Source organism: Phascolarctos cinereus, unplaced genomic scaffold (genome assembly GCF_003287225.1).
Source record: "Phascolarctos cinereus isolate Bilbo 61053 unplaced genomic scaffold, phaCin_HiC Scaffold_2;HRSCAF=192, whole genome shotgun sequence".
Lineage (NCBI taxonomy): Eukaryota > Metazoa > Chordata > Mammalia > Diprotodontia > Phascolarctidae > Phascolarctos > Phascolarctos cinereus.
Window position 1 is genome coordinate 256,390,347 of NW_027555625.1, and position 24,560 is coordinate 256,414,906.

Consider the following 24,560-nt stretch of genomic DNA (forward strand, 5'->3'; position numbering starts at 1 on the left):
TTTGGCTTTGTTTTATAATTTCTTGATTTCTCATAGAGTCATTAGCTTCCATTTGCTCCATTCTGATTTTTGAGAAATTATTTTCTTCAGTAAATTTTTGGACCTCCTTTTCCATTTGGCTAATTGCTGCTTTTTAAGGCATTCTTCTTCTCATTGGCTTTTTGGACCTCTTTTGCCATTTGGCCTAGTCTATTTTTAAGGTGTTATTTTCTTCAATATTTTTTGGGTCTCCTTTAACAAGCTGTTGACTCATTATTTATGAGTTTCTTTCATCACTCTCATTTCTCTTCCCAATTTTTCCTCTCCTTCTCTTACTTGCATTTCAAAACCCTTTTTCAGCTCTTTCATTTCCTGACACCAATTCATATTTTTCTCGGAGGCTTTGAATGCAGGAGCTTTGAATTTGTTGTCTTCATCTGGTTGTATGTTTTGATCTTCTTTGTCACAAAAGTAAGATTCTATAGTCTGATTTTTTTCTGCAGTTTGTTCATGTTCACAGGTAGTTACTTGACTTTTTAACTCTTTGTTAAGGTAGGGTTCTGCTTCCAGTATTGAGGTTGTACTGTCCCAAGCTTCAGGGTTTTGTGCAGTTGTTTTTAGAGATATTTCTAGGGACCTGTAAATTTTCAGTTCTTCCAAGGTGGTATGATCTAAGGAAAGATATTTACTCCTCTCCTGGCCTGTGCTCTGGTCTGTGATTGACTACAAGCACTCTTTTCTGCCCTAGAACTGTGAGGAGGGCTCCCTCTACAATTCTGCCACAAGCTCTGCTATGCTGGTGCTCCTCCTTGCCCCAGAACTGCCACCCAGTACTGCAACTCAAATCTAAGTATGAGCAAAGCAATAGAATCCTGCAAAATAGAAATGTAAAGAATCCACTCATGACCTCCTGAAAGAGATCCCCAAATGAAAACTCTTAGCAATATTATAACCAAATTCCTGAGCTCCTGCTTCAAAGAGAAAATACTTTAAACCACCAGAAAGAAATCATTTAATGCTGTGGAACCACAGTCAGAATCACACAAGATTTAGCAGGTACCACATTAAAGAAGCAGAGATTGGTGCATGATATTCCAGAAGGCAAAAGAGCAAGGATAGTCACCAAGAATAACATACTCAGCAAAACTGAATATAATTCTTCAAGGGAAAAATATGGATATTTAATGAAATAGGGAACTTTCAAGCAGTCTCGATGAAAACGCCAGAGCTGAGTAGAAAATTTGACTTTGAAATATAAGACTCAAGAGAAACATAAAGATGTAAACATGAAAAAGAAATCATAAGCAACTCAATAAGGTCAAACTTTTTACCTTTCTATATGAGAGGATGATATATGTATCATAACAAATTTATCATTATTAGGATTCTATGTAGAAAGATGCTGTGGAAGTGAGTCAATCATATTGGAATGATGTAAAAAAATGAATAGATGAGAAAGAGATATGCCCTGGGAGAAGGGGAATGGGAGAGGAAGAATAGGGAAAATTATGTCTTATAAAAGAGGCATGGAAGGAAAAGCATTTACAGTGGAAGAGAATATGGTGGGAGAGTGGCAGGCAGCATGTGAACCTTACATCTAAATTTATTCAAAGGTTAAAAACACATATACATACTCAAATGACAGTAGAAATCTATCTCACCTAATAGGGAAATGGGAGGGGAAGGTAGGGTAATAAAGAGTAGGCCAGACAGAAGAAGACAGTGGTCAAAAGCAAAACAGACTTTAGAGAAGAAACAGGAAAAAGAGAGAGAGAAGGATGGGGGGAGGAGAGAGAAAAGAAAGAAGAAGGAGAAGGGAAGAAAAAGGAGGAAGAGGAGAAAGATAAATAGGAGAAAAGAGTACAGAGGAAGCTACATAGTTAGTAATCATACCTGTGAACGTGAATGAAGTGAACTCATCCATAAAATGAAAATGGACTACATAATTGATTAGAAACCAGAATCCAACAATATGTTATTTATAAGAAACACACTTGAAACAGAGAGACACACACTGAGTTGTAATAAAGGGCTAGAGCAGAATCTATTATTCTTGAGCTGAAGTAAAAAAAAGGCAGGTGTAGTAGTCATGATCTCAGACAACACAAAAACATAAATACAGCTAATTAAAAGGGGTTAGTAAGGAATCTGCATCTTGCTAAAAAGGAACCAGAGAAAGACAATGAAGTAATATCAATACTAAACATGTATACACCAAAAGGTTTAGCATCTAAATTCTTAAAAGAAAAGTTAAATGAATTACAGGAGGAAATAGTAAAACTATATTAGTGGGGGACTTTATAACATTCCCCTCTCAGAACCAAATAACCCCAATAAAATAAATAAGAAGTAAAGCAGGTGAATAGAATCTTAGAAAAGTTAGATATGATAGGCCTCTGAAGCAAACTAAATGGAAATAGAAAGGAGTGTGGCTGTATGTGGCACCTTCACAAAAGTTGACCTTGTATTAAAACACAAAAAACTCACAACTAATGGTAGAAAAGCAGAAACATTAACTGCATCCTTTTCAGATCTTAATGCAAAAAAATTTTCATTTAATTAAGGGCCATGGAAGCATAGATTGAAAGTTGGTTGAAAACTAAATAATATAATCCTAAAGAATGAATGGGTCAAAGAACAAAGCATAGAAACAATCAATGATTTCACTAAAGGGAATGACAACAAGAAGAAAAATTCAAAATTTGCGGGATATAGCCAAAGGAGTACTTAGGGGAAATGTGTAGGTCAGTAAAAGAGAGAAAGAACAAATCAATGAATTGCCCATGCAACAACAACAACAACAACAAAAAACAAGAAAAAGAACAAATTAAAAATCTCTAATTAAATAAGAAAATGGAAATCCTGAAAATTAAAGATCTTAATTAGAATTGAAAGTAAAAAAAACACATTGAACTAATAGATAAAACTAGGAGCTAGTTTTATGAAAAACAACAACAACAACAACAATAAAAGAGATGAACCGTTGCTAATTTTATTTTTTATTTTGATTTTTTTATTAATTTATTTTGATTTATCAATAATCATTTCCATATGCTTTTGAGTTTAAAATTTTTCTCCCCTTTCTTTCCAAAAACCCTTCCCAAGACAGTGCACAATGTGATATAGGCTATACATTTACATTTCTATTAAACATTTTCACATTAGTGATACTGTAAGTAAAAATTAAAACCAATAGGAGGAACTATCAGAAAGAGGAAACAAAACTCAAGAGAGGAGAAAAAAATTGCAATTCAACTTCCATAGTTCTTTCTTTGGATGTGGATAGCATTTTCCATCATAAGTCCTTTGGAGATGTCTTAGATCCTTTTATTGCTGGAAAGGGTAAAGTGTATCATCACACAACATGGCTGTTATTGTGTACAACATTCTCTTGGCTCTGCTCGTTTCACCCAGCATCAGACCATACATGTCTTTCCAGGTTTTTCTGAAGTCAGCCTGTTACTCATTTCTTATAGCACAATAGTTTTCCATTACATTCATATACCACAACTTGCTCAGCCATTCCCCAACTGATGGGCATCCTCTCAATTTCCAGTTCTTTGCCACCACAAAAAGAGCTGCTATGAATATTTTTGTACATATGCATCCTTTTCCCATTTGTGTGATCTCTTTGGGATATAGCCCTGGAAGTGCTATTGCTAGGTCAAAGGGTATGCACATTTTTATAGCTCTTTGGGCATAGTTCCAAATTGCTCTCCAAAATAGTTGGATCATTTCACAAATCCCCCAACAACATATTAATGTTCCAATTTTCCCACATCTTCTCCAATATTTATCATTTTCCTCTTTCATCATGTTGGTCAATCTAATAGGTGTGATGTGGTACCTCAGAGTTGTTTTGATTTGCATTCCTCTAATCAATACTGATTTAGAGCATTTTTTTCATATGACTATAGATGGCTTTAATTTCTTCATCTGAGAACTGCCTGTTCATATTGTTTGAACATTTATCAATTGGGGAATGACTTGTATTCTTATAAATTTGACTTAATTTTCTATATATTTTAGAAAGGAGGCCCTTATCAGAGAGACTGGTTGTAAAAATTCTTTCCCAATTTTCTACCTTCCTTCTAATCTTATTTGCATTGGCTTTGTTTGTGCAAAAACTTTTCAATTTAATATAATCAAAGTTATCCATTTTGCTTTTCATAATGTTCTCTATCTCCTGTTTGGTCATGAATTCTGTTCTCCATATATCTGATAGGTAAACTATTCCTAGCTCTCTCAGTTTGCTTATAGTATCAGCCTTTACATCTAAATCATGAACCCATTTTGACTTTATTTTGGTATATGGGGTGAGATTTGGGTCTATGCTTAGTTTCTGCCATACTCTTTTCCAGTTTTCCCAGCAGTTTTTTTTTTGAAAGAGTGGGTTCTTATCACAGAAACTGGGGGTCTTTGGGTTAATCAAATAATAGGTTATTATAGTCATTGACTGCTGTGTCTTGCATACTTAACCTATTTCACGGAGCCACTACTCTATTTCTTAGCCAGTTACAGGCAGTTTTGATGATTGCTACTTTATAATACAATTTAAGATCTGGAATGGCCAGGCCACCTTCCCCTGCACTTATTTTCATTAATTCCTTTGATATTATGGACCTTTTGTTCTTCCAAATGAATCTTGTTGTCATTTTTTCTAACTCTATAAAATAATGTTTTGTAGTTTCACTGGTATGGCACTGAATAAGCAAATTAGCTTAGGTAGAACTGTCATTTTTGTTGTATTAGCTCGGCCTATCCATGAGCAACTGATGTTTTTCCAATCATTTACATCTGACTTTATTTGTGTGAAAAGTGTTTTGTATTTGTGTTCATAGAGTTATTGGGTTTGTTTTGGGAGGTAGACTCCTAAATATTTTATAATGTCTACAGTAAGTTTAAATGGAATTTCTCTTTCTATCTCTTGCTGTTGGGCTTTGTTGGTAATATATAGAAACGCCCATGATTTGTGGGGGTTTATTCTATAGCCTGCAACTTTGCTAAAGTTGTTGATTATTTTGAGTAGTTTTTTACTTCATACTCTAGGATTCTCTAAGTATATCATCATGTCATCTGCAAAGAGTGATAGCTTTCTTTCTTTTTCACCTATTCTAATACCTTCAATTTCTTTTTCTTCTCCTATTGCTAGAGCTAATGTTTCCAGTATGAATAACAGCGATGATAATGGACATCTTTGTTTCACCCCTGATCTTATTGGAAATGCTTCCAGCTTGTCCCCATTACATGTTATGCTTGCTGAAGGATTTAGGTAGATGCTAGTTATTATTTTAAGGAAGACTTCATTTGTACCTATGCTCTCTAGTGTTTTTAATAGCAATGGGTGTTGTCTTTTATCAAAAATTTTTTTCTGCATCTATTGAGATGATCATGTGGTTTCTGTTGGTTTTGGTGTTGATATGCTCAATTATGCTGATAGTTTTCCCAGCATTGAACCAGCCCTGCATTCCTGGCACAAATCCTACCCAGTCATAGGGCATTACTGTTGTGATAAGTTGCTGTAATCTATTTGCTAATATTTTATTTAAAAATTTTGCATCTATATTCATTAGAGAAATTGGTCTATAATTTTCTTTCTCTGTTTTGACTCTTCATGGTTTAGGTGTCAGCATCCTATTTGTATCATAGAAAGCATTTGGCAAGACTCCTTCTTCACCTATTTTCCCAAACATTCTATATAATATTGGAATTAATTGTTCTTTAAATGTTTGATAGAATTTGCATGTAAATCCATCTGGCCCTGGAGATTTTTTTCCTAGGGAGTTCATCAATGGTTTGTTCAAGTTCTTTTTCTGAGATGGAGTTATTTAAGTATTTTACTTCCTTTTCTGTTAATCTGGGCAATTTATATTTTTGTAAATATGTTTCCGCTTCACTAAGATTATCAAATTTGTTGGCATACATGTAGGGAGCTGCCCTTGTGGAAAATCTCTAAGCCCTTATAGACTTAAGGGGTCAGTACATATAGAGGCTTGCCTCGGGATAATGCTCCCACAAGTCTTGCCCTAATTCCATTTGTTATAGTTTGTTGATTCTAAATTCTCATTCATGACCAGCCTTGAGGCCAGGTGGCTGACTGGGGCAGATAATACTAAGAACTGGGCAGGGAAACAATAGCTATGAAATTTGGCATTGAAACTATTTTCTCATGAGAAAATGAGGATTGTTAGCTGCTTAGATTGTTAATGTTATTAATTAGCACTTGTAGATCATTTCTCATGGTACAAAGCTGTTTTTATGAGTATATAATCATTAAATACCTGAAATAAACTAGTCTTTGAGCATTAATCTCAGACTCGCCTAGCCCGACTTTTCTTTCTCCATTTCCTCTTCCCCATTTTTCTTTCACCGCTCTGTCTTGCACCATGCTGGCTGCTGGCACACACAGTTAGGCAAAATAGTTCCTAATTATTGTTTAATTTCCTCTTCCTTGGTGGTAGCTTCACCCTTTTCATTCTTGATACCAGTAATTTGGTTTTCTTCCTTTTCTTTTAATTAAATTAACCAAAGGTTTATCTATTTTATTGTGTTTTTGTTTTTTTATACAACCAGCTCTTGGTTTGATTTATTAGTTCAATGGTTTGCTTAACTTCAATTTTATTAATTTTTCCTTTGGTTTTCAATATTTCTAATTTGGTGTTTAATTGAGGATTTTAAATTTGTACTTTTTCTAGTTTTTTTTAGTTGTATGCCCAATTCATTCATCTCCTCTTTATCTATTTTATTTATGTAAGCATTTAGAGATCTAAAACTTCCCCTAGGAACTGCTTTCGCTGCATCCCATAAGTTTTGGTATGTTGTTTCATTATTGTCATTCCCCTGAATGAAGTTATTGATTGTTTATATGATTTGTTTTCTGACACAATCATTTTTTAGGATTAGATTATTTAGTTTCCAATTATTTTCTAGTATATCTTTCCATGGCTCTTTATTACATATAATTTTTATTGCATCATGATATGAATAGGAAGCATTTAATATTTCTGCTTTTCTGCATTGGACTGTGAGGTTTTTATGCTCTAGTACATGGTCAGTTTTTGTGTATGTGCAATGTACTGCCGAGAAAAAGTATATTCCTCTCTATCCCCATTCAGTTTTCTCCACAGGTGTATCATACCTATTTTTTATACTAGTATAGTTTTGCTGTCTGTTTCTTACTCTAACTCCCTGAAACTCCCCCTCTCAGCACTAGATAAATCTAACCACAAAATAAACAAGAAAGAAGTTAAGGAGGTGAACAGAACATTAGAAAATTAAGTATGATAGAACTCTGGAGAAGACTGAATGGGGATAAAAAGGAATGTACTTTTTTCTCGGCAGTACATGGCACATACACAAAAATGACCATGTACTGGGCATAAAAACCTCACAATCCAATGCAGAAAGGCAGAAATGTTGAATGCATCCTTTGCAGATCACGATGCAATAAAAATTATATGTAATAAACGGCCATGGAAAGATAGACTCAAAAAAAAATTGGAAACTAAATAATCTAATCCCTAAAAATTATTGGGTTAAGGAACAAATCATGGAAACAATCAACAATTTCATTCAAGAGAATGACAATAATGAGACAACATACCAAAACTTATGGGATGCAGTGAAAGCAGTTCTTAGGGGAAGTTTTATATCTCTAAATGCTTACATAAATAAAATAGAAAAAGAAGATTAATGAATTGGGCATACAACTAAAAAAACTAGAAAAGAATAACTTAAAAATCCTCAACTAAACACCAAATTAGAAATATTGAAAACCAAAGGAAAAATTAATAAAATTGAAATTAAGAAAACTATTGAACTAATAAATAAAACTAAGAGCTGGTTTTATGAAAAAAAAAAAAAATAGATAAACCTTTGGTTAATTTAATTTAAAAAAAGAAAGAAGAAAACCAAATTACTAGTATCAAGAATGAAAAGGTGAAGCTACCACCAAGGAAGAGGAAATTAAAACAAAATTAGGAATTATTTTGCCCAACTATATGCCAACAAATTTGACAATCTTAGTGAAATGGATACATATTTACAAAAATATAAATTGCCCAGATTAACAGAAGAGGAAGTAAAATACTTAAATAACCCCATCTCAGAAAAAGAAATTGAACAAGCCATTGATGAACTCCCTAGGAAAAAATCTCCAGGGCCAGATGGATTTACATGCGAATTCTATCAAACATTTAAAGAACAATTAATTCCAATACTATATAGACTATTTGGGAAAATAGGTGAAGAAGGAGTCTTACCAAATTCTTTTTATGATACAAATATGGTGTTGATACCTAAACCAGGAAGAGTCAAAATAGAGAAAGAAAATTATAGACCAATTTCTCTAATGAATATAGATGCAAAAATTTTAAAAAAATACTAGCAAATAGATTGCAGCAACTTATCACAAGAATAATACACTATGACCAGGTAGGATTTATACCAGGAATGCAGGGTTGGTTCAATATTAGGAAAACTATCAGCATCATTGAGCATATCAACACAAAACCAACAGAAACCACATGAGCATCTCAATAGATGCAGAAAAAGCTTTTGATGAAATACAACACCCATTCCTATTAAAAACACTAGAAAGCATAGGTATAAATGGAGTCTTCCTTAAAATAATAAATAGCATATATCTAAAACCTTCAGCAAGCATTATATGTAATGGGGACAGGCTAGAAGCATTTCCAATAAGATCGGGGTGAAACAAGGATGTCCATTATCACCACTGTTATTCAATATTGTACTGGAAACCTTAGCTTTAGCAATAAGAGAAGAAAAAGAAATTGAAGGCATTAGAATAGGCGAAGAAAAAAAGCTATCACTCTTTGCAGATGACATGATGATATACTTAGAGAATCCTAGAGAATCAAGTAAAAAACTACTTGAAATAATAAACAACTTTAGCAAAGTTGCAGGCTATAAAATAAACCCACATAAATCATCAGCATTTCTATATATTACCAACAAAGCCCAACAGCAAGAGATAGAAAGAGAAATCCCATTTAAACTTACTGTAGACATTATAAAATATTTAGGAGTCTACCTCCCAAAACAAACCCAGGAACTCTATGAACACAATTACAAAACACTTTTCACACAAATAAAATCAGATCTAAATAATTGGAAAAACATCAGTTGCTCATGGGTAGGCCGAGCTAATATAATAAAAATGACAATCCTACCTAAGCTAATTTACTTATTCAGTGCCATACCAATCAAACTACCAAAAAATTATTTTATAGAGTTAGAAAAAATAATACAAGACTTATTTGGAAAACAAAAGGTCCAGAATATCAAAGGAACTAATGAAAAAAATGCAGGGGAAGGTGGCCTAGCAATTCCAGATCTTAAATTGTATTATAAAGCAGCAATCATCAAAACTGCTTGGTACTGGCTAAGAAATAGGGAGGTGGATCAGTGGAATAGGTTAAATATGCAAGACACAGTAGTCAATGACTATAATAATCTATTATTTGATAAACCCAAAGACCCCAGCTTCTGGGATAAGAACCCACTCTTTGAAAAAAACTGCTGGGAAAACTGGAAAAGAGTATGGCAGAAACTAGGCATAGACCCAAATCTCACACCATATACCAAAATAAAGTCAAAATGGGTTCATGACTTAGATATAAAGGCTGATACCATAAGTAAACTGGAGAACAAGGAATAGTTTACCTATCAGATCTATGGAGAACAGAAGAATTCATGACCAAACAGGAGATAGAGAACATTATGAAAAGCAAAATGGATAATTTTGATTACATTAAATTGAAAAGTTTTTGCACAAACAAAGCCAATGCAACTAAGATTAGAAGGAAGGTAGAAAATTGGGAAAGAATTTTTACAACCAGTCTCTCTGATAAAGGCCTCATTTCTAAAATATATAGAGAATTAAGACAAATTTATAAGAACACAAGCCATTCCCCAATTGATAAATGGTCAAAGGATATGAACAGACAGTTCTCAGATGAAGAAATTAAAGCCATCTATAGTCATATGAAAAAATGCTCTAAATCATTATTGATTAGAGAAATGCAAATCAAAACAACTCTGAGGTACCACATCACACCTATCAGATTGGCCAACATGACAAAACAGGAAAATGATAAATGTTGGAGAAGATGTGGGAAAATTGGAACACTAATACATTGTTGGTGGAGTTGTGAAATGATCCAACCATTTTGGAGAACAATTTGGAACTATGCCCAAAGGGCTACAAAAATGTGCATACCCTTTGATCCAGCAATAGCACTTCTAGGGCTATATCCCAAAGAGATCAACAAATGGGAAAAGGACCCACATGTACAAAAATATTCATAGCAGCTCTTTTTGTGGTGGCAAAGAATTGGAAATTGAGAGGATGCCCATCAATTGGGGAATGGCTGAGCAAGTTGTGGTATATGAATGTAATGGAATACTATTGTGCTATAAGAAATGATGAACAGGCTGACTTCAGAAAAACCTGGAAAGACTGTATGGTCTGATGCTGGGTGAAATGAGCAGAGCCAAGAGAATATTGTACACAATAACAACCACATTGTGGAATGACAAATTGATAAACTTTACCCTTCCCAGTGATACAAGGATCTAAGACATCTCCAAAGGCCTCATGATGGAAAATGCTATCCACATCCACAAAAAAACTATGGAATTTGAATTCAGATTGAAGCATGCTATTTGCTATTTTTTTCTCTTCTATTGAGTTTTCTTTCCTCTTTCTGATGGTTCCTCCTATTGGTTCTAATTCTTACTTACAACATCACTAATGTGAAAATATGTTTAATAGGAATGTATATGTATAGCCTATATCAGATTGTGTGCCATCTTGGGGAGGGTGGTGCACAGGAAGGGGGAGAAAAATTTTAAACTCAAAAGCATATGGAAGTGACTGTTGATAAATGAAAATAAATTAATAAAAATAAATATCAAAGGGAGCAATGAAAACAATGTGAAGGATGGTGGCTTAACAGTTCCAGATTTCAAACTATATTACAAAGCAGTAATCATCAAAACAATCTGGTACTGGCTAAAAATAAGGTGGTGGATCAATGGAATAGATTAGGTACACTTAGGTAAAAGGGGAGTACATTCTAGGACAGGAAGTGTCCCAGCAAGCCAGCAGCAAGCCCCACCTCATCAAAGTAGTGGAAGATCCTGTGCCTCAGTGTGGTGGAGGAGGCAAATACCAATATTAGGACCTGCCATGTGCCATAGCATAGCAAGAGGAACTGGTAGACTCCAGCTCTGAGAACTTCCATGTGTTCCAGCCCAATTCTGGACAAACAGGCATCCTCCAGCAGCCAGACTTCCATGTGCTTCAGTGTAGCCACAGAGAAATGCAGAAACACACTACTGCACCTCCACACACACCAGACACCACCACTGGGATCCCAGCACAGCAGCAGATAAGCTGCCAGGCCCCTACTACCTCCACCCCACCCCTTCAGTAAGGCATTAGACAACAGGGTCCTTCAGGGGCCTCAGGGAAACATCAATGCTGTACCAGGTAAACAACCAGGGCTTGCAGCCACTGGCACAAGAAGCCTGAGACAGTGCCCTTTCTACCCTGGGTGCAGATCTCAAATTGAAAAGAATGGAAAAAATCTCTCGCCCACCAAAAAAAGATGAGCAAAAAAGCAACAACAACAACAAAAAAGAATTTGGCCATAGAAAGTTATTATGGTGAGGAAAGACCAAGACACAAACTCAGAAGAGGACAACAATGTCAAAACACCTATGGGCAAAACCCCAAAGAAAAAGAAGTGGTCTCAAGTCCAGAAAGAACTCATAGAAGAGCTTAAAAAGGAGCTTAAACATCATATAAGAAAGGTAGAAGAAAAATGTGAAAAGAAATGAGAGTGATGCAAGAGAATTATGAAAAAAAGTTTCAAAATCTTTGAAAACTGCTGTAGAATTGGCCAAATGGAAAAAGGAGATACAAAAATCCACTGAAGAAAACGACCCCTTTAAGAGTATAATTGGCCAAATGGAAAAGAAAGTACAAAAGCTAATTAAGGAATCCAACACTTTAAAAGTTAGAATTGGGCAAAGTGGAAGCTAAGCACTCTATGAGACATCAAGAATCAATCAAACAAATTAAAAGGAATGAAAAAAGTGGAAGAAAATGTAAAATACCTCATGGGGAAAACAAATGACCTGGGGGAATAGATCCAGGAAAGACAATATCAGAATCATTGGAAAGCCACAATCAAAAGGAAGACCTGGACAGCATCTTTAAAGAAATTATCAAGGAAAATTTCCCTAATATCCTAGAACTACAGGGCAAAATAGGCATTGAAAGAATCCACTGATCACCTCAGGAAAGAGATCTCAAAATAAAAACTCCAAGCATCATTAATTACCAATGGCTGGAAAGAAACAACTGAAATATCAAGGAATCACAACCAGGATCACATAGGACTTGGCAGTTGCAACATTAAAGGATTAGAGGTCATGAAACATGATATTCCAGAAGGGAAAGGAGCTAGAACTACAACCAAGAATCGCTTACCTGGCAAAGTTAAGCATAATACAGCAAGGGAAAAAAATAATCATTCAATGAAATAGAAGATATTTCAAGCTTTCATAAGGAGAAGACCAGAACTAAACTGAAAAACTGGCCTCCAATATCAAGACCCAAGAGATTCATAAGCAGGTGAAAAGGGAAAATAAAACATAAGGGATTCAATAGAGCTAAACTACTTACATACCTTCATGAGATGATACTTGCTATTCTTAAAATATCACTAATAGTACATCAAGAAGGGATATACATAGACAGAGGTCACAGGTATAAGGTGAATATGAAGGAATGACATCAAAAAATTAAAGGATGAGAAAGAAGAATACAATGGGTACAGAAGGAAGGGAGAGGTAGAATAGAGTAAATTATTTTACATGAAGAGATACAAGACTTATTACAGTGGAGGGGAAGATGAGAGGGTAGGTGACAACAATCACTTGATCCTTACTCTCATCAGCATTTGCTCAAAGAGCCAATATACATAATCAGTTAAATATAGAAATCTATCTTGCCCAACAGAGAAATAGGAGGGGAGGCTATCAACTAAAGGAAAAGTGGGGACTGACAGAAGGGAGAGCAGACCAGGGGAGATGGTAGACAGAAGCAAAACACTGGTGAGGAGGGAAAGAGGGAAAGGAGAGAGAGGACAAAGAGGAGGAAGACTGGGATGGAGGGAAATACACAGTTAGTAATTATAACTGTGAATATGAATGGGATGAACTCTCCCATAAAACAGACGCAGATAGCAGAGTGGATCACAAACCAGAATCCTAAAATATGTTGTTTACAAGAAACACACTTGAAGTAAAGAGACACACACTGAATAAAGGTAAGGGGCTGGAGCAGAATCTATTGTGATTTAGCTGAAGTAAAAAAAAAAAGCAGGGGTAACAATCTTGATCTTGGACAAAATAAAAGCAAAAATAGACCTAATTAAAAGAGATAAGGGAGGAAACTACATCTTGATAAAAGGTATCATAGAAAATGAAGCAATATTAATGCTAAAGATATATGCACTGAGTGGTATAACATCCAAATTCTTAAAGAAGTTAAATGAATTACAGGGAGAAATAGACAGCAAAGCTATACTAGTGGGGGCCTCAACTGTCCCCTCTCAAAACTCAATAATTCCAACCAAAAAATAAATAAGAAGGAAACAAAGAGGTAAATAAAATATTAGAAAAGTTATGTATGACAGACTTTTTGCATGATTTAGACACAAAGGGTGACACCATAAGCAAATTAGAAGACCAAGGAATAGTCTACCTGTCAGGTCTATGGGGAGTGGAAGAATTCATGACCAAAGAAAAGATAGAGAGCATTAGAAAATGTAAAATAGGTAATTTGATTTTATTAAATTAAAAAGCTTTTGTACAAAAAACCAATGCAACTAAGATTAGAAGGAAAGCAGAAAGTTGGGAAACAATATTTACAGCAAGTGTCTCTGATAAAGGTCTCATTTCTAAAATAAATAGAGAACTGAGTCAAATTTATAAGAATACAAGTGATTCCCCAATTGATACATGAGAAAGGATATGAATAGGCAGTTTTCAGATGAAGAAATCAAAGCTATCTATAGGCATATGAAGAAGTGCTCTCAATCACTTTTGGTTAGAGAAATGTAAATGAAATCAACTCTGAGGTACCATCTCACACCTACCAGATTGTGTAATATGACAAAAAACGAAAATGATAAATGTTGGAGAGGTTGTGGGAAAATTGCGGCACTGATGCGCTTTTGGTGGAGTTGTGAACTGCCCAAAGGGCTATAAAACTGTGCATACCTTCTGATCCAGAAATATCACTACTAGGTATACATCCAAAAGAGATCATAAAAATGGGAAAAGGACCTATATCTTCAAAAATATTTATAGCAGCTCTTTTTGTGTGGCAAAATATTGGAAATTGAAAGGATGCGCATCATTTGGGAGTGACTGAACAAGCTGTGGTATATGAATGTAATGGAATACTATTGTGCAATAAGAAATGATTAACAGATAGATTTCAGAAAAATCTGGAAAGACTTGTACAAACTGATGCAAAGTGAAATGAGTAGAACCAGAAAAACATTGCACACAGTATCAACAACACTGTGTGATGATCACCTCAGCTCTTCTCAGCAACACAATTGTCCAAGACAAGTACAAAGACTCACAAATGAAAATGCTATCCATATCCAGATAAAGAACTGATGGATTCTGAATGCAGATTGAAGGATATTTTTTCTTTTTTTTTGGTGAGGCAATTGGGGTCAAGTGACTTGCCCAGAGTCACACAGCTAGTGAGTGTTATGTGTCCTAATCCGGATTTGAACTCAGGTCCTCTTGATTTCATGGCTGGTGCTCTATCCACTGTATATTTTTCACTGTATTCTTTTTCATGTTTTTTTTTCTTCCTTTTGATCTGTTTCTTTTTCATGACTGTGACTAATATGGAAATATTTTTGTGTGATAGCACATGTATAAACTATTATTAAATTGCCTACCATTTTCAGAAAGGGGAAGGGGAGGTAGATAGGTAAAAAAGTTTGGAACTCAAAATCTTGTAAAAATGAATACTAAAAATTTTTCTTGATGTGTAACTGGGGAAAAATAAAATACTATTAAAAAAGAAAAACAACGCTGAAGGTTAATTAAGGTTTAAGAATTCTGATTGAAGCAATCACCAACCAGACTTCTAGAGGACAGATGATGAAGCAGATTACCTTTCTCCTGACAGCGAGGTCCAGAACAAGACACATGTTTTTGGACATGGACAATGCAAGGATTTATTTTACTTAATGTATATGTGTTATAAGAATTTCTTTTTATTTTCTCAAGTGGTGGGGATATACAATTTATATAATGACTACAATAATGTAAAGGAAAATAATGTTATAAGCCTTAAGAATTCCAAGTAATGCAATCTCTAATCATGGTTTCAGAAAACCAAAAGTGAAACATGCTTCTCACTTCTTGGCAGACAAGCAATGAGACTAGAGTTGTACAAAAAGACATCCATTTCTATACATGGCCAATGTATTATTTGTTTTGCTTAACTACACCTATGTGTTATAGTGGAAGGTTTCTATTTGGATTAAGCAGCAAAGGTGGCAATGCTTGGAGGGTGGTTACAGTGATACAAAAGAAAAGAAAGAAAAGAATGTCAATGGAACATTTAAAAAGTACATTGAAGAGAGTAGGAGGATATTCAGAAGGGCTATAGGAGCTCAATATCTTAAAGATTTATCCTATGCAGATTAGGCTACATATTATTTTAAAATTATACATGTTGGGATAATGATAGAACTTCTTGGAAAGTAAGTACAAAAAAAAAATCAAGAAATCAGAAACCTGTTCCTCTCTCAGGCTTCTGACCAGTGGACTAACAAGAAAGACAGAGGCAGGGAAGGAGGCACAGTGCCAAGTACATAGTAAACACTAAATAAATTCTCATTGATTGACTGATCCACTGAGTGATAATCATTAGACTGACAATGTTCAATTGTATTAATGGTGTGTCCTTGATGAATATCCTTTCCCAAGTCTGAATATAATTTTGTCGCTAATTGTTTCTAATTACTACATATTCCATGAGTATCTCATTTCATTCCAATCTTGAATCTCAGCTAGACTTCCTGAATCAGGAATACTACAGGAAGACAATCTTGTTGCTAATATGCTAAATGTTATATGTACTTTTAAAGAAGTACCAAGTGAAGTTCCTAAAGTTCATAGTTTCATGTACAATTCTTTGTTTATAGAATATTGAAAAATCTGTTCGTTGAATTACTGTAAAGAATAAACTTTAAAGTATAAAAATGAGGTGAAAAAAGATCCAAGAATAATAAGAACTTACATTGACATTATAATGCTTTCCTTAAAGAAACTCTTAGCATATTCTAATACTAATTAACATTTATCTATCAATTTAAGGTTTGCAAAATGCTTTACAAATATCATCTCATTTGATTCTCTCAATGACTCTAACAGGTAAGTGTTATTATTCCCATTTTATAGATGAGGAAACTGAGTCTCAGAGAAATTAAATGACTTGCCCTGGGTTACATACCACAATCATTGGCTGTTTTTTGAGGGAGCACTCTTTCACTAAATTCCTACTCTGTTGTTTCATCATCAGATAGAAGATACTCTAGGTCCTCAAAGTCTCAGCCATATAATCCTAAATTCTGGCACATTCTACCAAGAAGGAACAGCTTGGAGAAAAGGTTGAAGTTACTCAAGGCCCAAGCTTAGTTTATTTCAAAAAGGCCCATCAGTAGATTGTCCACAGGATGATGAATTTTTCCAGTCACACCAAGTCTCAAAGACCTGGTTAGTTAGGAAGAAGTTGGTGGAATGAGAACACATGAAATAACAGGGTATTATAGTGAAGTACTAGTATAAATTGAGCCAGAACCCTGTATAAGGCACCGTAGTAAGATACTAAATAATAAATTGAAGACACAGTCTTTTTCTTTCGGAGTTTTCTGTCTAATAGACAGGGTAGTTACATAGATGCACACACTCAGAGATGTACATCTCTTATGAGTTGTGACACAGTGATATATCACTAAACACAGAGAAACAGTGCAAATGGAGACCTGAAATCTGAGAAGATACAATAGAAAGAAATGATAATTCAAGTGGATTCAAGAAAGACTTCCCACTTTTTCCTTCCTTTAGTTCAGAAAGGCCTCAGGGATGGATCAGAGATTTAATCCAACCTCCTCAAATACAACGTGTGATTGAGCACAAATAATTATTTGGAAGTCAGCCCATTACAAAGTGTTCTGTTGGTCTTGGAAATGAACTTTGGAGAAAGAGAACAGTAGGTTCCGCAGGGGATGGACAGCTGCTGTCCTTGGAATTATTGAAGAATAGCTAATGATTGGCAAATTTCCAATGAAGGAAAAGCCATTATGGGGAATGAGAGGTCTTTCTGGGTTAATTTAGTGGGGAACCCAAGTCTCAGAGGGGATATAAAAGCAGAGGTGAGAGATAGCCGGGAACATGCACAGGATCCATATTTTATTCTTCCTTGGAGATAAAGAAATAAAGGCTCTAAGGATGAGACTTCTGCTATTGACTATGGGCCTGGCCCTGGTCTGTACCCTCCAGGTCAAGGCCACTGGTTCAGTAAATGACATCAATTTCAACAAGGTACAAGAGGGTAAAAAGAATTGCATAGATTGACATGGGATTGAAGAGGGGGTTTAGAGACATGAAACAAAGCAAGGCAGTACTAGAGTTAGTACCGAAAGCACGATCTGGGCTTTGGTTAGCATTTCAAAACCACAAAACATTTAAAGTCTGAACTTGTGTGTGAGTGCATGTGTCTTTGTATATATTTCAGTTACTGTGATTTAACCTTCTGAGGTACAAATGGATTCTTTCTCTTTGGAAAGGATGATTCATAATTTTTTTGTGTTTACTTCCAATTAATCCATCTTAAATGCAGCTGCTCCAAGATACTGAATGTTAAGTCTCCTTGACCTTGTTTAGTCATTTAAACCAGCCGTCTGCGTGTATGTCTATGCATATGTGTATGTGACCATAGCATATTTATAAACTTTGAGAATAATTTCTAATATCAACAGGTCAGTTCTCTGTCTTGGAGATTGACTGGAAGCTATGGTGATGTAAATCAACCTAGATAAATCATTTTTTAGCATTTTTTTCAGGGGGAGGAGAAGGGAAGAAGGGGATGTGAAGGTGATAATAGGTAAGAGAAGTTGTTGGCTACTGCTAAGGCCCCTTTGTGGATTATTTGTTTACAATTTTTAAACCTTGGGTAGTATTTTACATAATTCTACCGTTGTCTGCTCAAAGAATTGAGAGTAATTATACAAAATCGTAGGCAGCATGACGGAAAGAAAAGAACACTATTAGAGAAAGGCAATGTTATGAATTGGATAGAGAAGGAGAGTCCAGAAGACCTGGGTTTGAATTCTGACTAATACACTTGTCAGCATGATGAACCTGGGTAGTTCACTTAACCTCTGGACCTCCTTTTCCTCATTTGCACTTGATTGATGTTTGTAAATAAGAGCTTAATAAAGATTTCAACTTAAAGAAGGCCAGGTAAAAATAGCTTTTGCTCTGTTAGAGAGACCCAAAATGTCAGGGCAAGAAGGCATATCAAAGACCATATGGGTCAACCCTCCCATTTTATAGCTAAAAAACCATGAAGTCCAAGTTGGGGAATTGAGTTGCATTGTTAGATACATGACAGATCTAAGAATTGCTTTATGTCTCCTGGTGCCCAGATGAGTTTTCTTCCCACACTACAACACTAGCTAGTTTTTTAAAAAAATAAGGAAATTAAAAACAGTGTAGAACAAGACTTTTTTGCCCCTAGAACCATGGACGATGATGATGACCTTGGAAGTGACCTGGTGCAACACCCTGGTTTACAGCTGGTGCAGTGGATATAACATTGAACTAAGAGTTAGGATAACCCAGGTTCAACTCCAGACTCAGACATATACCAACTGTTGGACCCTGGGCAAGGCACTTTAAGCCTGTTTCCTCATCTGTAAAATGGGGACAACAATGGAATATGTTGTTACAAATCAATTGTGGCAAAATATGTAAAATAATGGGCAAAATTGTAAGCAATATAGAAATGTCAGTTATTATCATCATCATTATTTTTGTTATTATAATTATTATTATTATGGAAGCTGCCTACTGTGGTAGATAGAGAGCTGGGCTTCTAAGTTGAAGTATAGTCTCTGGAATATATTTATTCTTGACCCTAATGAAGTCACTATACTCTTCATCACCCAAAACAGGCAAGATGTTGGTCTGCCTTGAAAGAGGAAGTGACTTACATGGAGTACCTTCCACCAATAAAATTATTCTTTCTTGACCCAATGAGAGACTCTGGCACCTTAAAATAACATCAATTGGTTGCATCTCATTAACACTACAATTTCATTGTGGGCCCTTGTTTTTGGACTATCTCCACTGAGGTACATATGAGGAGAAATCCCTCTCTGACAAACAAAACATTTCCCCAGCCCCTGTACACTCAGAGGGCATACCTACCTGTACAGACAGCACTTCAGAGTGGGCAGAATCACTTAATAGGAAAATGAGGTTCCAGCTCCCATGTTGGCATGAGATCCTGCTGGTGCACAATGTCAGGGGACCTCAGAAACCATACGAGGAAATCTAGCTCTGTCTCTCTGTATCAGGCAAAGAATGTAGCATCCCTTGAATTCACCATACTGTATTTCTCCTTGGGGCCGTAAAGCCAATAGACATACCTGCCCTCAGAGATCACAAGAAGCAGGGTTCCTTCTAACTGGGTCAGAGCCTTATCTCTTCTTCTCAGACCCCTGCCACATTAGGGTAAGTCCACACAAAGCCTTCTCCCCCACTCCCAGCCTGGTGACTTTCTTCTCTGTTCATCCTTCCTTTCCACTCCTTTTACTAAAATATTTCTCCATAGCTTGTAGGAAGGTGGTATCCTTTATTCTTGGCCTCCAGTGAGGTGGGAAGCAACATTGCAGCTTTTATCCACAGTATTGACATGAAAGCAAACAATCTGATATTTTACTTCACCCTCAGGTATGTCTGATGAGAGAGTGATGACAAGCTGCTGGGTCATAGTTCTGGGCTTCCCTACACAAAGGCTAGTTCAGGGCTGAAGATGGGAAATCCCTTATCAACATTCCCAGGATTATAATGGGGCTGTAATATAAAGAGAATAAGTTACCTTGGGGGCTGGCATTGACTGATGACAGGGTAATTATGAGGAAGGGGAGAAGAATCACCAAAATAAGCGATAGCTTTCTTCCCAAGGCACGCTGGTCAGCAGGGTATCCCCAAGGCCCCTGACTTAAGTCTAAGCTCAAAGTGTTTTTTTTCCCTTTTCTAGGAGAAATGGTGAATGTAGTCAAGTGCCAGTGCTTGCTTACAAGTTGGAAAACAATAAATACAAACTCCGATGTATGTATCAATAACTCTTATTGTTGTTTTAGGCTCATGAATGTGTTCTTTTACTAAGTTCTAATCTTGTTCTTGGATCAAATGAGGTAACAAACTAAAAGTACTTTGTGTTTGAAAATATGAGCTATTATTATCATCCAAGAGAATTAAAAATAACACTTAGATACCATTTTATAGTTTACTAAATGCTTTACAAAAATTAATGTTTAATTCTCAAAACCATCCTGTGAGGTAGGTTTTATATTATTATATTTTTTCAGATTCATTTTTCAGATAAGAAAACAGGTTTAGAGAAGGAAAGTATCTTGCCTGAGATCATGCAGTTTGTAAATTGAAGAAGAATTGGAATGTCAATCCTAACCTTGTCTTCAAGTCTAGTACTCGTCCAACTAGATGCCAGGGTGTATTCATTAAATAGGCACATTTATTAATTTAATCTTGAAAAATTAATTTACAACAGAATAGAGAAACAGAAGACAGAACAATATTTTTCTATAGCTCAAATAGACACAAACAGCAACAGTACACCAGTATAGGAATGCTGGGAAAGCCTCTATCTTCTAAGGAAGATCTTTCCATTTCTTGACAATACAGATTGTTAGAATATGTTTCATTATGTAAGTCTAAATATGTCCCTCTGCAAATTTCACCCATTATTCTCAGTTCTGCCCCTTGGAGGAAAGCAGAATAATCTAATCCTTCTTCCTGGAAAAACCTTGGAAAAAATTCTCTAAGTTATACATCGTCAGGTCCATCAACCAATTCTTGATGGGTACAGACAAGTCTCCTCACTATCTTATCTGCTCTAATTTGTCAATGGCCTACTTAAAATGTTTCACTGATAAATGATCATAATAACTCTGAATGCAAGGTCCTTGTCATGGTGTAGGGCAGCGGTATTATCTTCCCCACTGATGAGGGGAATCAGGCCATACCCTAGCGAAGGGGCAGTTATTGAATATAGAACTTGTTTGTTCTCACTTCCGGTACTATCAAGGGGATTTTGATCTCACCCCATTACAGATCCAGGCAATAATGTAATCTATCTGGAAGCTGCTGATCCAAATGACTATTTCCTGATTTATACAACTAATGAGATTCATGGGATGGAAAGCAAAGGTGTGGAGCTCTACAGTAAGTGTCCTCTAGTCTCTCTCCCTGGAATTCTGTCCACAGCAGCAAATCCAGGTTTGCTTTCTCATTAATCCCACAATTCTCATCCTCACTCAGGGGATGATTTTTTGTCTCCTGCTTTACTGAAAATACCAAGACCTGTTATTTTCATAGTCTTTCTGGGATGTAAGACAGGGCCCATCTGTAGTCACCATTCCATCCTTGCTTTCTTTCCTTATTCCATTCCTTCCTTTATCCTATCTAACCACTATTAAAACATGCATCTGATATTAGAAGAAAAAGAAAGAGGAGTAGGTAAAATTTTTCCTAGATTTTTAGGCAAAAAGCAATGGAAAACCTGGTGTTTCTGCTTGGTGTTCTTTGTTTAAGGTGAAAGAAATGCCCACTGTTTGGCTTCACTGGTCCTTGAATGAGATGAGAAACATAAACTCTATTCCCTCTGGTAACATGGAGAACTATCAAGTCTTACCTTGCACTCTGTCTTTGCATCCTAAAACCTTCTAGATCTTAACATTGACCTTGTTTCTATTCCTTGCAGATCTCTAACACACCTATCTTTTCTTCTGACATAACCTTGGGCCTTGACATCTAATGAAATGTTATACCCTAAGGATTTCTGGGCTTTTCTATTCTCTCTGCTAAGAACTTTCTTTTTATGTTCTCTCTTTCCTAACTACAGCATAAGGAGTTCCTTGAAAGCAAAGACTGTATTTTCCTATTTTTATTGAAAGTACTCAGAGGACTGGTTGGAAAATATTAAGTGCTTAATTTGTTTTTCCATTCACTTATTAATTCATGACCTGTAGTAACAGATAATATTCTTCAAATACAGGCCGACAGAAAGGAGGGGATTTGAATCAAATCATAAAAAGTAAATTTGAAGAAATTTATACATTACATGGACTTAAAAAAGAAAATGTCATTGACTTGATAAAAACTGGTAAGTCTTTCTGATATTTGTCCCCCTTTGTTTCCAATTTCCCTGTAACGATGGAGATAATTCATTGGAAAATAAATATCTACAGATCAAAATATCATCCTAACAGACAGCTCTCTATTTATTTTTCATGCAGGATGGTGGCATACTGAATATTTGTGGGAGTTTGTGTTAGAGAATCATTGATATTTTGCTTTTTCTCCACAGATCCATGTAGCCGCCTCTTAGAGTAGGGAAGTTGGCACCAGCATGCAGGTTTGTGACATCTGATTTTAGGGCTATACTCTAAGAGTGGTGGTTTGTGCTCTGAAATCCAGCTGTGGCATTGGATGACATTATTGAATCATGGAAGACCTTGTTTAGTTCCAAGGCCATTGTAGTGCTTGCTGCTCTATCCTTCACTCCTCCCCAAAAACTAGAACTGAAAATAGGAATGGTAGTGCTTCTAGTATCGTTATTTCACCTCTAGTTCTTCTGAGCATCATTTTCTTCTTCCCTTCTATTTTTCCTCTTCTATTCACCTGGTTCAATCCTGTTCTTGGGTGCTCTTCCCCTTCTTCCTTCCTTCTCTCTATCTTCTACCAGACACCAAGAGGCAGCTGCCTTGGGGAGAGAAGACCATTGTCTGGATGTGGCTCAGGAATCCATCATTGTTTGATTTTCCATCTCAAAACGTGAATAAAGTGTCAGTTTAAGGGATGAAAACTTCTATTTTGCTCTTTTTTAGACATTCCCATTGCATTTCTCTCCTTTATAGTTACTATTACTCCCCTTTACAATTAGTATTATTATTATCATTATTATTATCCTGAAGAATCAGGTTAATCATCTGTCACAAATTCTTCCTCACTGAAAGGATTCTTACCTATATTGGATGGGAGATTGAACAAGGTGAAAGTCACCTTCCAAAGTCTCTTCCAGTTTTAAATTCCCAAGTTCTATATCTTTCTTGCTCTCTTCCTCTCCAGGTCAAACACCTGAAGGCTTTTTAACATTTCTTATAGAGCATGGTTTTTGGACTCCTTACAAATAAGTCATCACCCTCTCGTTAAAGAACTCCTTTAAATCAACATCCCCTTTAAAAGGTGGTGCCCAGAACTGAAAAAGTATCCAAATGTAGTATGTGCAAAGAAGAACCAAATGGAAAAACTAACACCAATGATCTGTATAACATTAGTATAACCACAATTGTATATATGTGTCTTATTTGTGTGTATATACATACACACAGACATTACAAGTTACATCATACTATTGATTTATATTAATTTTTGATCAACCAAGACCTAGAATGGAATTTGAAGTTAGATATCTTGTGTCCCCCTCCCCATATGTGTTTCTGCTATGCTCAATTTCCCTTGTACTTATGTAATTAATTATTTGAATCTTAATGTAAAGAATAAAAAATACATAATGCAAGATTTCCAGTTTGTATCTATACAATTTCTTTAAAAATGAATTCCTATTGACATCTTTTATTTTTGAATCACTTACATATAAACACATAATTCAGTTTCATTGTTTTGCTGCTGTTGTTATTTTGCTTATTTCACATTGCATCATTTCAGATGTCTTCCAATGCTTCTTTGAATCCACCATTTTCATTATTTCTTACAGAGCAATAATATTTCATTGCATTTATATACTACAACTTGTTCAGCCATTCCCAAATTGACAGCCATCTACTTTGTTTTTAGTTCTTTGCTACCACAAAAAAGTACTACTGTAAATATTTTGATACACATAGGACTTTTTCTTTTTGGTATATGCCTCATAATGAGATCTCTAGGACACAGAGTATAAATATTTTAGTCATTTTCTTAGTTTAATTTCAAATGATTTTGCAGATTAATTACACTGATTCCTAACTTTATCAACAATGAATTAGTGCTCTACGAACTTTATAATATTGACTAATCCTAGCATTCAATTATGAAGTGAAATTTCAGAGTTCTTTTGATTTGTACTTTCCTCATAGTTAGTGATTTAGAATATTCTCTTATAAGGTATTAATGGTTTGCAATTCTCCTTTTGAGAG

The 24,560-nt window shown here is 35.4% G+C and overlaps 1 protein-coding gene across 1 annotated transcript; it reads left to right on the forward strand.

The window, feature by feature from the left end:
- The first annotated feature begins 17,486 nt into the window (after positions 1 to 17,486).
- Positions 17,487 to 23,943, forward strand: LCN1 (lipocalin 1). The gene is made up of 6 exons (XM_020981851.2): positions 17,487 to 17,655; positions 19,952 to 20,070; positions 20,381 to 20,451; positions 21,475 to 21,585; positions 22,418 to 22,525; positions 22,730 to 23,943. The coding sequence occupies exons 1-6, from the start codon at positions 17,506 to 17,508 to the stop codon at positions 22,753 to 22,755; spliced, it is 585 nt and encodes a 194-aa protein (XP_020837510.2). The 5' UTR covers positions 17,487 to 17,505; the 3' UTR covers positions 22,756 to 23,943.
- Positions 23,944 to 24,560: the final 617 nt, after the last annotated feature.